The sequence below is a fragment of the Daucus carota genome, chromosome 9, assembly GCF_001625215.2.
Source record: "Daucus carota subsp. sativus chromosome 9, DH1 v3.0, whole genome shotgun sequence".
In the NCBI taxonomy this organism is placed as follows: Eukaryota; Viridiplantae; Streptophyta; class Magnoliopsida; order Apiales; family Apiaceae; genus Daucus; species Daucus carota.
The window spans coordinates 29,102,881-29,120,670 of NC_030389.2; the positions used below are offsets into that span (position 1 = coordinate 29,102,881).

At 33.8% G+C, this 17,790-nt stretch overlaps 1 protein-coding gene across 1 annotated transcript; it reads right to left on the minus strand.

The window, feature by feature from the left end:
* Positions 1-4,537: 4,537 nt before the first annotated feature.
* LOC135149582 (uncharacterized) lies at positions 4,538-7,955 on the minus strand. The gene is made up of 4 exons (XM_064085323.1): positions 7,797-7,955; positions 5,497-7,745; positions 5,303-5,408; positions 4,538-5,176 (listed from the first exon to the last, which is right to left on the minus strand). The coding sequence occupies exons 1-4, from the start codon at positions 7,953-7,955 to the stop codon at positions 4,538-4,540; spliced, it is 3,153 nt and encodes a 1,050-aa protein (XP_063941393.1).
* Between the last annotated feature and the right edge of the window lie 9,835 nt (positions 7,956-17,790).

Genomic DNA, 17,790 nt, shown 5'->3' on the forward strand with positions numbered 1-17,790 from the left:
AATTATAAATGCATTAGAAAATTAAACAAAACAAATGAGCAAATTCAATAAAGTCTAATTAATCATCCCTACAACAATAAGAGAAGGCATAACTATAACAGTAGAGGAAACTTAGCCCAACATGCATTATCAATCAACATCAATTAAACAAAAGGTGTATCAGTTAGTAAGCAAAACAACAATAAGAGAAGGCCATGTTAAATGCAAGTTCTAAACACTCTCTTTATAATAACAGGTACACAATCATATGAAATGTTAAATTCTCTTCTTGCTTGAGATACAGAGTGAGGAAGTCATCGTTGTATTCAAGTAGTTTAACTGTTCAAGGCAGGGGAAAAAGTTTAACTAAGGTTGAAGCTTTTTTAAGTACCTAGACCACTATCATCTGATAATCTGACTTGGAAGATAGAGCAGAAATACTTCCAGACTACAAATATATGACTTAGAGAACTATATATGTAAGATTCATATATGTAAGATTCAGAAGTACAGTGAACATCATTTTGACGAAGGACAGCAATACGAAAGAAACTTATCACTTCCATGACTCCTTACCCAGCTCAACGCAGAAACCAACCGAAGTCCTGACATGTAATCTTTGTTATATTGCAGTAGGAGAGTCATATATATTTTAATTGTACACAATACCATGCATATGATTATCCTAGTTTTATGTACATAACCCCAAGGCAACTGAAAAATAGGAAACTAGCAACAAATTTATATAGTCTCGAATTGAAAAGAGGACAAACTACACAAGCCACCATAGTAATTAATAAAACTTGAAACAGTAAGCCACCATAGTTTATGCAAGAACTAAGCACCCCAGAGCATTAGCTTCCCTTGTGTTGCCATGTCTGCAAGGTAATTAATTCCACAAGAAAGAGGTGACCTACGAATATTATTCTATCCATAGTATCTATCCCAAAGAATTGTAGATTTTTTTATCAAATTAATTCTACAAGCAAGAAGTGACCAACTAGTTAAGATCTAATCATTATTTTCCTTATTATATGACTTGAAGCACCTGAGCTATATAGTTGTAACATAAAAACAATCATTTTGGTTAACATTACATGGACATATATATTTGTAATGTAAGCTAAAATGACCATCTGTTCTGAAATAGACAATACTATACAATAAAAACTATATGTTATGCTTGACTACCATAAATTATCTCTCTAGTTCTCTATTATTTTTTTAATAACCACATTACACATAACTATACAACTACTGCAGTCATTGGAGAAAATATAATACAAGAAACAAAAGAAGAAAGACCTTAGTTGCGTAGCACTTACAGAAAGATCTCTGCCACCACTATAACCATGACTGAAAGTGGGGGTACTAGCAAGTGCCCAAACTGAATAGGATAGCTATGTCATTAGCTGTTGGTAATAAGCTAATGATAATTTGCTTCCAATACTTTTCAGTTCGAGGAAGCTTTTAATGAGCCGGATCCCGTAGAAGGCCTCGACAAACTGATGGACCCTAGACTTGGAGATGACCACCCTATAGACTCTGTGCGCAAGGTAAGCATAATGATACAACTCCAATACACTGTATGTTAGATTATATAACAGCCTTTTATACCAAGTTCTCCTTAATTTTTTTGCAGTCTTATTAATTCTTATATGTCCTTTTTGGTTGGCAGTTGGCTCAGCTAGCACGAGCTTGCACACTTGAAAATCCCCAGTTGCAGCCAAGCATGAGATCTATTGTTGTCGCTCTGATGACCCTCTCATCCTCGACAAGGGACTGGGATGTTGGTTCATTTTTCGAAAACCATGATATTGTCAACCTAATGTTTGGAATATAATTTTAAAAAGTGAGGCACTGCTAATCATACAGGAGCCTTCTCCGCAAACTTATACTAATAGGACAGTGTTACAGCTGCTCAATTATAATTAAATCAAGCACTACCACTACACACATCAAACGCACATAACACCTAACATCACTAACAAAACCATTATTATAGCCAACTTTATGACTAACACTTTGAACATGTTCTAATATGTAGATATTAGTTAAAGCAAGATATAATCACAAAACAGAGCAAAAAATAATCAAAAAACAGATCAAAAAACTAAAACAGCTAAAATAGAGCCAGATTAAAGGACATATATACATATATAAATAAGATTAAAGCAAATTTGAGCCAAAAAAAAAAAATCAAAACCCTAACCCATACCGAGAGATACAAAACCCGAAGAAGTATACAGAGAGAGATACACGGAAGTGGAGAGGAGAGAGGTCTGAGAGAGTTGGGAGAGATGAATGTGAAAGTGAAAAGTAGAGGAAGCGGGTGTTTTAATTTTTGGCCAAAACAAACCTGGGAAACCATGGTAAAAATAAATGTGAAAGTGAAAAGTGTAGAGGAAGCGGGTGTTTTAATTTTTGGCCAAAACAAACCTGAGAAACCATGGTAAAAATAAATGAAGTGGAGAGGATAGAGGTCTGAGAGAGTTGGGAGAGATGAATGTGAAAGTGAAAAGTAGAGGAAGCGGGTGTTTTAATTTTTGGCCAAACCAAACATACATACAACATACATTTATAACATTGTACATTGTGTTAAAACTAAAGAAACTTAAATATAAACATACATTTATTTTACAAAATAAAATAACTAGAAAATCAGTTTTTAATTATAACATTCCTTCAACTAATATTCAAAATTATCAATTTTAAGGATCAATATAAGTTGAGTAAATATATTCATATCCGTACGGTTGGATTATTTAAATAAGTTATTTTTTTAAGAAAAAAATAACCCTACATCTATATTTAAGTACTATAACCTAATATTTTCGCTATAATATCTCGACAAATAAAATCCTATTAACTTGATTTTTGGTATATAACTACGATGAGTACTTAATTTACGATCCGTACGGTTGGATCGCTTAAAAAACAAATTTATTTTTTTGTAAAAAATATAACCCTACATCCATATTTAAGAATAACATAACATTTTCGCTATAATATCTCAACAGATAAAATTCTATTGACTTGATTTTTGGTATATAACTACGATGAATACTTTATTTACGATCCGTACGGTTAGATTGCCTAAAAAACAAATTTATTTTTTTGTAAAAAAATAACCCTACGTCTATATTTAAGTATAACATAATATTTTCGTTATAATATCTCAGCGGATAAAATCCTATTGATTTGATTTTTGATATACAACTACTATGACTACTTAATTTACGATCCGTATGGTTGGATCGCCTAAAAAACAAATTGATATTTCGAAAGTATACACCCTAGGATAACTTCTGATAAAATCCAAACCCTGAACGCCGACATTCACTACAATGCATGATTTGTAACAAAATAGTGTCTTTATAAATTTTTTTATATTTTTCTTCTTTTGCTATCATGATTAGTACCTTAAATTAGGCCATATCACAAAGATTCTACATTTTTCTGCTATTTGAAAAATTAATTTGAAATTAGTTAGTCAGTATTTATATTTTGTTATAGAAATAAAAATTTTAAAAATCAAATATTAAGTGATGAATAAATTTTTGTTAATTTATTAACTGACTAAAAGCTAATTTCAATTTTTTTAATATATTTTTTTTAAGTTTACTTAGCCGAATAATTTTTTTTGTTTTTCTCAAAAGTCAAAACCGACCGCCAGAGTCGTAAATCAGTCGGAAATGACAGAACGAAATGGTCGATTTTTTGCACTTGACTTTCTGGTCGGAAATGAGTTAAATTTGGTCGGTTTTCTGTGTTAAAATTATGAGTTTGGTCGGAAATATATTGAATGTGGTCGGTTTTTTGGATGTACAATGTTTTTAGTTTTTTTTAAATAATTTACTTAGTCGAATAAAATTTATTGTTTTTCTAAGAAGTCAAAATCGACTGCCCGGGTTTTAATTCGGTCGGAAACGAAGCAGGCCATTTCCAACCGCCAAAATCGGTCGGAAATAAGATGGGCTCCACCTCGTCCCCACTCAGCCAATCACAAGTCGACAACAAGTTAAAAGTAGACCATTTATTTTAAACCAGTCAAGGTGGTCGGAAATGACCACAGGCGGTCGGAAATGTGTCGGTCGGTTTTACCGACGTGGCGTCCATGTGAGCTGAAGAATGTTGGTGAGCGGGACCCGCGCTCATTATAACCGACCAATTTGGTGCGGTCGGTAATGGCGGTCGTAAATGATGCCATTTTTCACGACCAATCGCGTTTGGTCGGTAAGTCGGTCGGAAATTCCCGCTTTTTTCCCGACCACTTTGGTCGGTCGGAAATTTTGGTCGGAAATGCCCGCTTTTCTAGTAGTGATTGTTTTTGCAATGGTAAAATCATCATCTGTTCTAACTAGAGACATAAAGTCACACATCAAAGTTCTTGAGAACTCAAAGTCAAACAGATGATGATGTTACCACCGCAAAAGCAGTCTCATCAATGGGTTGAGTAGAAGCACGTTTAAATTATATGTGTTCCACCTATTAGAAGAAAACAGGTCAGTAGTGCATGGAGACAAAATTTATAAATAATTATATATATATGTTACCATCATGAAAGCTGAATCTGTTCTTCTTCCTCCCGCGTATAACTAGTTTTTTCGTTGTCCTGTTTGTCAACATTGGGAAACATAGGCACATGCAGCTCATTCTCAAGTTCTATTTCTACCGAGCCATCATCTTCATAATCACAGTGGTCATAAAAGGTCTTTTCTGGTAATTTCAACACAACAGACCAATGTTTTTCAAGAGGATCACCAATGTAGCAAACTTGCTTGACATGTTTTCCTAGCACGAAAGGATCATTTACGAAACCTAATTTGTTGAGATTAACCGATGTGTATCCCAAGTCATCAACCTTAGTCCCTTTGTTTATATCTACCCAATTACAATGAAATATAGGGACTCTAAAGTTGTTATAATCTAACTCCCATATACTTGTTATCACTCCGTAGTAGGTGTGTGTAGTGTGTTCAATATTCTTATCCTTACCCTGCACAAGCATTGTATGTGCATCAACACAAACACCACTACATTGAACTTGCCTATTATCATCACGTTCCTTGGTTCTATATGTAACACCGTTGATTCTATATCCGCTGAAGGTAGGGACAATCTTATTAGGCCCTTCTGCCATCCAACTTATTTCATGAGGTATGTTATTATGCTCAGCCAGCATATCTGATTCAATCTGTCCAAACCAAAAACGATTAAAGTTAATAGTTTATTATAATGAAGCAGTGCATATTATAATTTTGATCTTGCTAAAATATTCAATCTGTCCAAACAAAGGTTACTAACCGTGTAAAAATTATACCTTTTTACGGAACCATTTGGGGAAACTTTCATTTTGTTTGGTTTTTAGCCAAACTCCATCATTTTCATGCTGCTTGTGCCTCGTCATCAAAGATGCCATATGTTCACTGCCAATAAAACCAATAACTTATGATATTAATCAGAATGCATAAAGTTAATAAATAATAAATGCACTCACATACTTAAATAACTTACTCGAAATATGGCCTCATGCCATTAGCCTTCTGCAGAAAACACAAATGTGACAAGTGCAAGTCCTCACTGCTGGGTTCTATCATTGTAGCACCAGATAAGGGTCTGCAGATTTCATTCTGCTGCCTAGAATTTTCCGATAATCCCACGGTGGCTTCTTCAAAATTCACCAAACACTCAACCACTTCTTCAGCAACATATGCCTCGACAATACATCCTTCCGGATGTGTCGGGTTCCGTACATATCCTTTAAATGCCTTCATGTATCTCTCGAAAGGATACATCCACCGAAGAAATATTGGTCCACAAAGCTTAATCTCTCTCACAAGATGAATTGAGAGATGGATCATCACATCAAAGAATGAAGGGGGAAAGTGTTTTTCCAGGTGGCATAAAGTTTCCACCAATTCATATTGCATTTTTTCTAATTTATCTACATCGATGACTTTACTGCAGATTGCCTTGAAGAAGAGGCAAAACCTAATAATTGTGCACCTGGCATGTTTTTGCAGTACTGATCGAATCGAGATTGGAAGCAAATGATGCAATATCGTGTGACAATCATGAGATTTCAGATTTACAAGCCGAAGTTTTTCCATATTTACTAGATTCTTGATATTCGAGCAAAATCCATCTACTAACTTCATTTTAAGGAAGGATGAACAAACAGTTACCTTTTCAGCGTGTAATAAATTCCATGAAGCCAACAGAAGCTTCTCTTTTTTCCCAGGATTTTTCGGCCTCAACTCTGTTCTTATTCCCATAGCAGCCATGTCAATACGGACAGACTCCCTATCTTTTGTCTCCCCTGGAATATTTAACAAAGTTCCAAGTAACGCTTCACATATATTCTTCTCGATGTGCATCACATCAAGAACATGCCTAACCGGCAAAAATTTCCAATATTCGAGTTGGAAGAATATAGAAACCTTCTTCCAAACAGGTCGAGCTTCACCTTTCTTCCATCGAGGTTGGCGTTGGGTCCTACCAAAGACATGGCCCCTTAGATGTTGTACTCTTTGAAGAACCTCATCTCCAGTTAACGGAATAGGAGCAACACCCTTTTCTATAGTGTTATCGAAAGCTGATTTCTGCCTTCTATACGGATGATGAAGAGGCAACCACCTTCGATGCCTCATGACAACTGTCTTACGGTAATTAGCCAGCCTAGTAGCATTGGTTTTATCAACACATATGGTACAAGCATTATACCCTTTGACGACATTTCCAGACAAGTTCCCTAAGGCCGGATAATCGCTTACTGTCCACAATAAAATGGCCCTAAGTATGAAAGGCTCTTTCTGAAATGCATCGTATACCTGTTTACCGCGCCAAAACTCCTTCAAATCTTCTATGAGTGGTTTAAGGAACACGTCGATATCATTTCCAGCTTCAGTCGGTCCTGATATCAACAAGCAGAGCATAATAAACCTTCTTTTCATACAAAGCCATGGCGGAAGGTTGTAAATTGATAGGAAAACCGGCCAACTTGAGTGATCAGTACGGTTTCCACGAAAAGGGTTGAAACCATCCGCGGAGAGAGCTAACCGAAGGTTTCTACTCTCTGATGCAAAATCAGGCCACTTTTGGTCGACATCCTTCCATGTATCCGAGTCAGCTGGATGCCTCATTTTACCATCCTTTTGTCTCCTGGTATCATGCCAAGTCATGTCCTTTGCTATTTGAGGTGTATTGAAAAAATTTCTTAATCTTGGTAGCAACGAAAAATACCATAGAACCTTAGCAGGGATTCCTTCTTGTTCCTCGCCTTTCTTGTTCAATTTCCATCTCGAGGCGTTACAAACGCGACAAGTAGACTCGTCTTCATCTCTATGGCCCCGGTATAATAGACAATTATTCGGACATGCGTGTATCTTTTCAGACCCCATTCCTAAGGTACATAAGGTTTTCTTCGCTTCATTGAAAGAAGAAGGAAAATTGTTGCCCTCCGGAAGCATAGAGCCAATCAATAGTAGAACATCAGAGAAGCATGAATCAGACATACCATGCTTCGATTTCAAGTTGTATAACTTAACTAAAGCTTTCATCCTGGTGTAACTCTTACATCCTGGATAAAGGGGTTGTTGTTCACCTTTAACATGGTTGAGGAAATCTGAAGTATCCGAAGAAATATCATCGTCATCATTGTCCGATTGACCCATACTTGTAAGGACTTGAGTAAAACTAGCTTCTGAACCATCAGTCCCCTCTTGTTCATGGCTATCAACTAAATTTGCCTCCCCATGCCATATCTATTGTGTATAAGTTTGATCAATTCCAATTTGGAAAAGATGGTTTCTAACTGTTTGAGCTTTCCATGATTTACTATGTGCGCACCTTAAGCATGGACAACTAATCTTTTCTTCGTTGTACCCATTCTCAAATGCAACCATTAATAGATCTTCAACCCCTTTCTGAAATTCTTTCGTTCTTCTATTTGCTGATAACCATGATCTATCCATCTTCTGATACGAACAAACTGAACAAAAAAGGTCACATCATCAAAATAGAGCAATGGCAATCAAGACAAAAAGTAAATACAACTTAAGCATACAACTACAACTTAAGCATACTAACGTACTGTAATGTGACACTAACTACAACAAAATCTTAATACTTTTCATATAACTACAGAACACAAATCTCAAACAAAATAGGTAAAACAAAAGCATATAGAGGTTTCATCACAATCTAGCAAATACTAACTACAACTATATTCAAATCTCAAAGAATCTGCAACTATAATTATATTCAAATCTTTAGAATCTTCAACCACACAATCTAGCAAATGCTAACTACAACTATATTCAAATCTCAAAGAATCTGCAACTACAACTATATTCAAATCTTTAGAATCTTCAACCACACAATCTAGCAAATACTAACTACAACTATATTCAAATCTCAAAGAATCTGCAACTACAACTATATTCAAATCTTTAGAATCTTCAACCACACAATCTAGAAAATACTAACTACAACTACAACTTAATACTCGAATATAACTACAGAACACCAGTACAAATTACAACTACAACTTAATACTTCTCATATAACTTAATACTTCTCATATAACTACAATTTAATACTTCTCATATAACAAATCTAACAATGTAGGTTGACTAAATGGATTTACAAGTAAAACCCCCAATATACAAATCTAACAAATGGAAACCCAAAATCTAACAGATCGGATAAATCTGAGCCACAAACAATGGAATAATCTATGAATGGAGGTTGAATAAATAGTTTACCTATAATGGAATAGCGGAGGTTGAGTAAATGGAGGAGGAGGACGCGCGCCGTGAAGGAGTAAAGGGTAAGAAGAAAAGGCTGGGGATAAGATGAGGAAAGTTGAGTCACGACCTAATTTTGTTCGGACACAATTAAAGCCTCAGACATAATAATTGTGTTGTTACCTCGCGCGGGTTAGTATAATATCGGGTTTTTCTAGGATCAATTATATCAGGATTATGATTATTCACAGTAAATTATATCGGGATTATGATTTTTCACGATAAATTATATCGGGATTGTGATTTTTCACGATAAATTGTATCGGGTATGGGTTGTCTCGGATAAAGTATATATTAAAATGTACATATTTGGGGATTGTTTTATATCTATCGAGGTACAAATAATATTCGTACGTAGGTTCTTTCCGATCCATTATATTCGAATCTGGGTACTTCGTGTTTGTATTTTATCGAGGTTATAATCTCGAGTGTCTAATAGCGGGTTATCTCGTGTGTATAATAGTCCAATCTGGGTACTTCGTGTTTGTCTTTTATCGAGATTATAATCTCTGGAGTATCTAGTAGCGGGTTCTCTTGAGTACGTTATATTTGAATCTGGGTACTTCGTGTTTGTATTTTATCGAGGTTATAATCTCGAGTATCTAATAGCGGGTTATCTCGTGTGTATAATAGTCCAATCTGGGTACTTCGTGTTTGTCTTTTATCGAGATTATAATCTCTGGAGTATCTAGTAGCGGGTTATCTCGAGTACGTTATATTCGAATCTGGGTACTTCGTGTTTGTATTTTATCGAGGTTATAATCTCGAGTTTCTAATAATAGCGAGTTATCTCGTGTGTCTAATAGTCCAATCTGGGTACTTCGTGTTTGTCTTTTATCGAGATTAAAATCTCTAGAGTACATTATGTTCGAATCTGTGTGCTTCGTGTTTGTCTTTTATCGAGATTATAATCTCGAGTATCTCATATCAGGTTTTCTGAGTGTCTAATATTGTTCTATAAACAGTTTAAGTACTTTTTGACCATACGAAAATATTTTAAATATTTAAAATAATCATATATACCAATTTAAACACTGAATTAATACAAAATACAACTTGGAGACAAATTTTATGAATGATGTCATATGTTGAAAAAGTCAACTGAATAAGTCAACTATGAGTCAAAGTCTGGTCAACGTATATTACACAACGGTGTTTACATAAATCCATTGTACAGCAGTTTATTAAACAACTCGGTTAGATAACGGTTAAAGACCAATAAACCGTTGTATGTCTACAATTTTAATAAAAATTAAAAACTGAATATAAGCGAATTATCCTAGCCGTTTGATTTTAAGTGGATCACAATCTCTATCGTTGGTTTGAACTGAAATTTGTCAACTGAATAAGACAACTATGAGTCAAAGTCTGGTCAACATATATTACACAACGGTGTTTACATCAATCAATTGTACAACAGTTTATTAAACAACTCTGTTAGATAATGGTTTAAAGACCAATAACCGTTGTATGTCTACAATTTTAATAAAAACTAAAAATTGAATAAAAGCGAATTATCTTAGCCGTTAGATTTTAAGTAGGTCACAATCTCTACCGTTGGTTTGAACTGCAAATTTTCTAATTTCCCTCTCGTTTTCTTTTTTAACTCCGCCCTAATTTTCATTTATACTCTCGATACATTTATACTCCCGATACATTTGTACCTCCCATTTCTTTTATCTCCCCCATTTCACCCATTCACCCATTTTATTGCTAAAAAGGTGAAATTGATTGATACTAAAGTCTAAAGTGTGAGCAAGAATAAATATTAAACTTACCATCCCAGAAATTAAACGAACCCAAAACTTCCATCTGCACAAATTGAATACACAGTATATTTAGGTTATTAATACGGGCACTGATTATAAAATTATCTAAGCACTACAATTCACAGAATTAACATTTGGAAGCAATAAGTTTAAAGATTAGTCGTCGAAGATCTGATCTTATGTCAAGCTTTTTTCAGGTGCTCTATTTCAGAATATTCATGAAAAAAAATTAGACTTGTGGGGTGCAAAGTGTAAACCCCACATCTGTTAATTTTGACGGTCAACTTGACGGAAGATGGTCGAAGGAGTGCATATTGAAGATTCGGGTGCGTATTGAAAAAAAAAGTTTGAGACCAAATCGAAAAAACGCCTAAACTTCTGGGGTGCAAAGTGTTAATTACTCTTAAAATTATTTACTACAGCTATTAAATAGTAAGAATAAATAGTGAAAATTGAGTATTCTTATCAATAAATAATACGCATGGGAAAAGGAAAAATTGCGTTCGATAACCATATCAGAAAATAATTTATTTTCTAAAGTATTTAACTAATAAGCAATCAGGGACAAATGTTAGGACATAAATAAAACTATTTGTCCTTCCAAGTAATTAATAAAAATTGGTATTATGAAAGGGCTAGTAAATAGTTATCAACCCACACCTTTAAGTTTAGAGAGAGAACTTGGGGAAGAAAATTGAGAGAGAGAGGGGAAAGTAGGAATTTGAGGAAAAGAAGGACATTCAAGGCGGAGATACTGAGAAATCACAAGCATAATTAAAATAAGATACAGTGTGATGAGAAAGAGAGGAGTGTAAGAGGTGGCGGAAAGAGAGAGCGCCCGAGAAAACTGCAGTCGACGACACGGAGGGGAACATAGAATCAATAGGCGTGGAGGCCAGTCCAAGTCAATTGGCCTTGAAGATTGTGGAAAAAGTTACTAGAAAAAGGTTCTCTAAATAAGAGGCACTCGAAGGGAAAGGCTAGTTTTAATTACAAAATCTGATAATGAGTCATCAAACTCTGATGATGGCTCAAACTCTGATAATCTCACAGATTCTGATGATGAAAACAATGAAAGTGAGGTGATGCAACTTGCTGCCTTGATGGTGAAGAGTTTCAAGAAGATGACTTATAAAGAACTTCAAGAAGGGTTAAAAGTTTCCTGAGAGTGATTCCAACTCTGAAAAAAAGAATTTGAGAAACGCTGAGGGAAGAGTAAGCAGATCTGGGAAAGTGGACAAGTCCAAGATTAAATGTTACAACGGTGTTAAAAAGGGACACTTTGCACTTGAGTGCAATAAAGGAATGTCAAGATTTCATCACAAAGAAGATGGATCTGGCTGACACTTTAGATTCTGATAAGGAGGTGAACTATGCCTTGATGGTAAATGTTGAAAATAGCTCAGAAACTTATGAGATGAAGGTACCTACTCCATCCTTGTTGAGTTAAGAATTTTGCTTGAAAACATGGATGTTAGCTTTAGAGATCAGACTTTAGAGAATAAGAGAATAAAATTTGAAATTCTAGATCTTAAGAAAAGAAATGACTATATGCCAATACCAATTGGTCCTAGGAAGAAATGTCATAAATGTGGTAATACTAACAATCTTGCTATTTATTGTGGGATGAATAAAGATATAAACTTTGTTGCTCCTAAATCACGAGTGTAGAGTAGTTTAAGCCACATAACCTTTGTTTTCACTGTGACAGTGTTTGGCATTCTATTTATACATGCAAAAGGTATCATAGTTTGTATTGTGATTATTATATGAACTTAAACCCGACTAATTCTCGAAAATCAACTCTGAATATCTTAGGGAGTGGCTGTTGGAAAGAAGGACTAGGTTACTCAGATAATTTATAAACCAACCAAGAAAAAAAAAAGTTGAGACTACGAAACCAAAATTAATTCACAAAAAAGCTTCAAAGCCTAAGATTAATCGTGTGAGGTTTGTCCCAAAATTTGAAGAGCCTAAACCAGTAATTGAGGAAGGTTCTACCTTAAAAGTTAAAACAAATTTAAACTCTGGAAAAAAGAATTTGGAAAAAGTCAAATATGTTAATATTGAAATAATGTATTAGAAACAACTTAAGCATAAGTTCAAAGAGGTTAAAAATGTGAAACAAGTTAAGGTTCCTAGGAAGGACATGAATGATAAAGTAGGCATAAAAAGGAGTGATAACTATATGTCAATTCCAATTGCTAATGTCATAATTGTGGTAATTATACTAACAATCTTGGCATTTATTGGGGGAAGAATAAAGAGATAAACTCTGTTGCTCCTAAATGAGGAATGTAGAGAAGTTTAAGCCACATAACCTTTGTTTTCACTGTGGCCGTGTTTGGCATTCTATTTATACGTTGCAAAGATTATATTATGCTTATCGTAAACTTAAACCCTCTTTGAATATTGTCAAGGTTGATCCTTCATGTATACATTTTGATAAGAAGTGCTATCACAAAATCTGATAAAAGACTTCTAGCGTAAATTCTAATACTACAAATGATGCCAAAGTACTACAACACATAAATAGCACATGAATAGGTGATGTCTAGAGTCTACTCCATGCAAACATATTTTAATACAAAATTTTGATATATAATAGCTATAGATTTATTCTTTAAGTGTGTCCGCTTTGCAACAATTATTGACTTGTTATAGGTTATTTACTTATATTCTATACCAAGGAAAAAATACGCGCTCCCCACGAATTGAATGAAAAGATCATATTACATATTTTTAAGATATATTTTACTTAACAATATAAAATACACACGCACATATAAAACCTCTCATCAATATTAATGATTTTTAATACATGTAATCTATATTAATGATTTAATACATGTAATCTTAATTAAAAATGTTCTGGGTTCGTGTATGGGCTCATATTCACATCCAAAAAATTCCCAATGCTATATATATTTTTATCCATCAATGATTATTTGTTTCTTTCCTTGGTTGCGTTGTGTTTATTTACTTCTTTAATATAAATCACATCGCTCTTGATTTATCTTTGCTTTTAAAGTTGCTCCATGATTTATCTCCGAGTTCTATGCACATATTTTCTTGTAGAAAATCATTCGAAACATTTCATGTAACTTTAAAAATAATCGAATAATACATGAAAACATGATCCATCTTACTATATTATAAAAAGCCAACATAGGTATAATTTGTAGTCGTACAAAATTTTGGTTTGGTAAAACTAAAAGTCTACAAGTAGATATCTATATTAACAGTTTCATATACTAAAAACACTCCTTATGTATATTAATATCTTTTTAAATATAATTTATAATTAGTTAAAAAAAAGGTGAAATTACTGTTAATAACATATATTAATATTAAAAATTACTTATAGATAAATGTATAACTAATCCTAAATATACAATTTTGAATATCTTTTGTCTAAAATACATATAAATAATTAAAGACGCTACTTTTTAATTACAACGTATTCTACTCGAAATTTAACACTTACGTATTCTATTATATTACAAACACGAGCCATTACGTAACATATGAAGATATATGAAATATGAAAATTTGATTTAAATTGAATAATAAACTGTCACATATAATATAGAAAAATATTTATAGATAGATAATAAATTATGAAAGCTAAATTTCCATTAGAAGATATAACGAGTTGGTTAATATAATTTAACTAAAATCCAATTCATTAATACTAAAATACTAATAAAATGGTGTTAAGAATGAAATTATATTAATAAATTACGAATCATATACCCGCCCGTGCTTTGCACGGGGTTAAAGGCTAGTATTACATAAACAAACTTTCCAATTTAAATAAAACAATACATCTGCAATCTTCACGATTAAGAATAGAACAATACACCTCAAATGATTTTGTAAATATGAGCAAAGTTTAAAACTTGATGAATACATAAAGAGTGATACTATATTTGTTGATGAAGGTGAGCGCCGAGTAGATAATGACGGCAGAAATAACGATGGCAGATTTTGAACACAAATTCCTCAACTAAAGCAAATTTAATCAAACATTTGTTGGAAATTTGACATGCATCATTGTCACCAAATGATTCTTATATGTGCACATACAATCTACTATATAATACAATCATGCATATTAATATGGAAATTAATACAAATCATAAAAAAACGACAACTTCTGACATTTCTCCTATAGTGATATTTGGTATTTCACACAATGTATTTCTTCGATAGTGATTTTTGGTATATCTCAATATTACAAGGACAAACTTTGGAATCTAATAATAGAATAATATACTTAAACTTCACGTCGAAGAAAAGATAATACACCTGGAGCGATGTATACGAGCACACAATCTTTGTAAATACGAGGACAATTTAAAATTTGATGAAAAAAATAAAAAGTGATACAATATTTGTTGGTAAAGGTGAGTGCTTAGTTGATATGACTGGAGAAATAATGATATCAGATTTTGAACACATATGCCTTAACTAAAGCATATTTAATCCAACATTTGTTGGAAATATGATTGTGATATATATGTGCATATACAATCTATTACATAATACAATTCATGCATATTAAATATGGCAACTATTACCGATCATAAAGAGTGACGACTTTTGATGACTTTTTGTATTTAACAAGGTACCTGGCTGAAGCAAAAAATAAATGTAAAACATTAAAAGAAAAGACATAACCATGACTATCAGCTCCACCACGTACACTGACAATTTCTGCAGTCACAAATTATATAGAAAAATGGCTTGCTTAAGCATTACATACATTTTCATGCTTCTCTAGAGTGTATATACATGCTCAAGAGTACTATCAAAGAACTTACTGGCTGAGGGATGATAAAAATTCTGAAATAATATTCTATAATTTGCAAAAAATGCAGCAGCAATGATTGCAACACTGTCGGCATTGGGAGTCACCACGACAGTTATCATTCCAAAAGATTGGAGTATATCAGTGTGAAGAACGTGAAGAATACATACCTAAAGAATTTCACTATTGTCCACTCAAATGGTGCATTACATAAACGATAATACTATACACTCCAGCTTGTGCAAGAACATATGCTATTTCTGTCAATACCTTCTCGAGAAAAGAACTGGACTTACTTAACATCTATATATGTCCAAATGAGAGAATTGAATTTTTCTGGGAAGGTCAGAGCCAGCTGTGTTACCTGTGCAAAGGCATATTGCCAGGCGAGTACATTCCTACGACTTAATTTTTATATAAAAGACTGTGCGTTTAACATCCATAACTGGTTGCACTGACGTAACCATTTTCATGGTGCTAATTTCCCATGTCTTCATCATTGCTCTATCCCTAATTTCCCCTCCTCTCCTCTAATTCATAGCAGGGACAAAAAAAATATACGTGTGTGTTATATAAGCAATCACAAACTAATGAGGTTAAAGTTTGTTGGTATTGTAATTTGCACAACTTTTTTATAATCGGCCAGTCAATTTTCATGAAAAGCCACACCGATATATCTAGGCCCTGTTGGGGATTAGCGGTTAGCTGGTAGCGGCTTGAATTAAGATGTTTTGACTAGCTAATTTGAATTAGATGTTTTGACTAGCGGATTGGATTAGCTGTTTCTTGTAAAACTGTTGGTAAATAGCCTGATTGAGTGGTAAATAGCTGATTGTAGCTTGTTCTGACACAAACCAAAACTCTAATCCAAAAAGCTCGCAAAGTAGCTTTTTTCAAAATTAGCTTTTTGGACCCAAAACCTCTATTTCAATCCGCTAACTACCGAACCGAAAATTAGACGGATTCTGTGGTCAAAACCTCTAAACCACCTCAAACCTCACTGTTTTGCCCCAAACCTCAAACGTCCACACAGGGCCTTCCTTATCTCTTATTGGTTATTCATTGGATCTATATTATGTAACTTATTCAGTAAGTTCCAAATTATTTTCCGGTGTGTATACGAAATGAAATAATTAACTAATACTTTGCAACAATAAAAGTCATGCTATAAGGAAAAGTGTATGTCAGGAAAAACATAACGAATGAAAATATTTGACAATGAGTTATGTGAAACCGATAAGTTTATCGATTACATGGCTAGCCGATCTCTTGCAGGGCGCGGCAGAACAACACTAGAGATAAATAGAATTAAACATCAGGACTTCTGTAGAACGGCAAGAACAAGCTTAACAGTACTTGCTGCTTTCATCTGTGAGTTAATCCGTTCCTCCCATAAACATTACCTGCAGCATCTGCAATTTGGGCACATTGGAAAGAACGAATAATGTCTCCGAAAGCAGCATTCAAACAACTCATAAGTCCAGATAACGAAATTATCTGCGAAGCTTGTAGAAACACATGGCGGCACGGATGACCTGGGGGACCGCAAACATCCAACATCAGAAATGAGAACCGTGGCCAGTAAGCACAGTTACCGAAACGCCCGGAATTGCTGTGCAAATTGCACCCACCCAAACTTATGACATTCAAACCATTAGGTATTTCAGAAAGATTGTTTCCCTTCCAGAATGATTGCTGATGGCATCATTGGCACACCGTGGTGGTAAAGACCCATCAGAATTGAACGCATAAGAGGAGCTCCTCCATGGCCTCCCTGGAGCTGGAGATGCGGATCCACCCAAGGCATTTGAAATTACTCATCCCTGTTGAAAATGTTATTGCTCTGAACTAAACATGAAAGAGATAATATTATAGCGTGTTGCACTATCTGATATAATGCGGTTGAGCATATATGAGTTGTAATTGTGATTTTTATTATTTGTATAAGTTTAAACAAGATAATAAGGTCTAGAGATTTCTGCGTTATTGATAAAACAGCTGTACTCATGGAATTTACGCTAGGGACAATACTTTGCCTATTCTTTCATAACATATAAATTTTTCCCCTGATTGATAGAAGAACTTATATATGCTGAATTCATGCATTAAATTTATAATTTTTATAATTATAAGGGATTTTGATTCTATGCCGGGTGTTTGACTTTAAGTATACTTCAAGTATATATAGTCTATCAAATCTGGTTTAAAAGGAAAAACTACAATGTAAGATGTATCAACCCCAAATCTCAAGTACTTATAATTCATATCTAATAATTTTATTTTTTATTTTTTTTGCGAGTAATAAACTTATTTGTTAAATTGCCACAAAAAAATTTACTATCATCAATAGAGGCGCGTCACAATTAAATTTATTACTCTTTGATTAAACCCTAAGACTAACTTAAGAAATATTAATAAC

What these genes read in the sequence shown, in the direction of transcription:
- LOC135149582 (XM_064085323.1), bottom strand. Translation starts at nt 7,955, where the DNA reads ATGGATAGATCATGGTTATCAGCAAATAGAAGAACGAAAGAATTTCAG. An exon ending in GGCATGAGGCCATATTTCGA is followed by an intron (nt 5,409 to 5,496) that starts GTAAGTTATTTA and finishes TTTTATTGGCAG; the next exon opens with TGAACATATGGCATCTTTGA. An exon ending in CCAAATGGTTCCGTAAAAAG is followed by an intron (nt 5,177 to 5,302) that starts GTATAATTTTTA and finishes TGGTTTGGACAG; the next exon opens with ATTGAATCAGATATGCTGGC.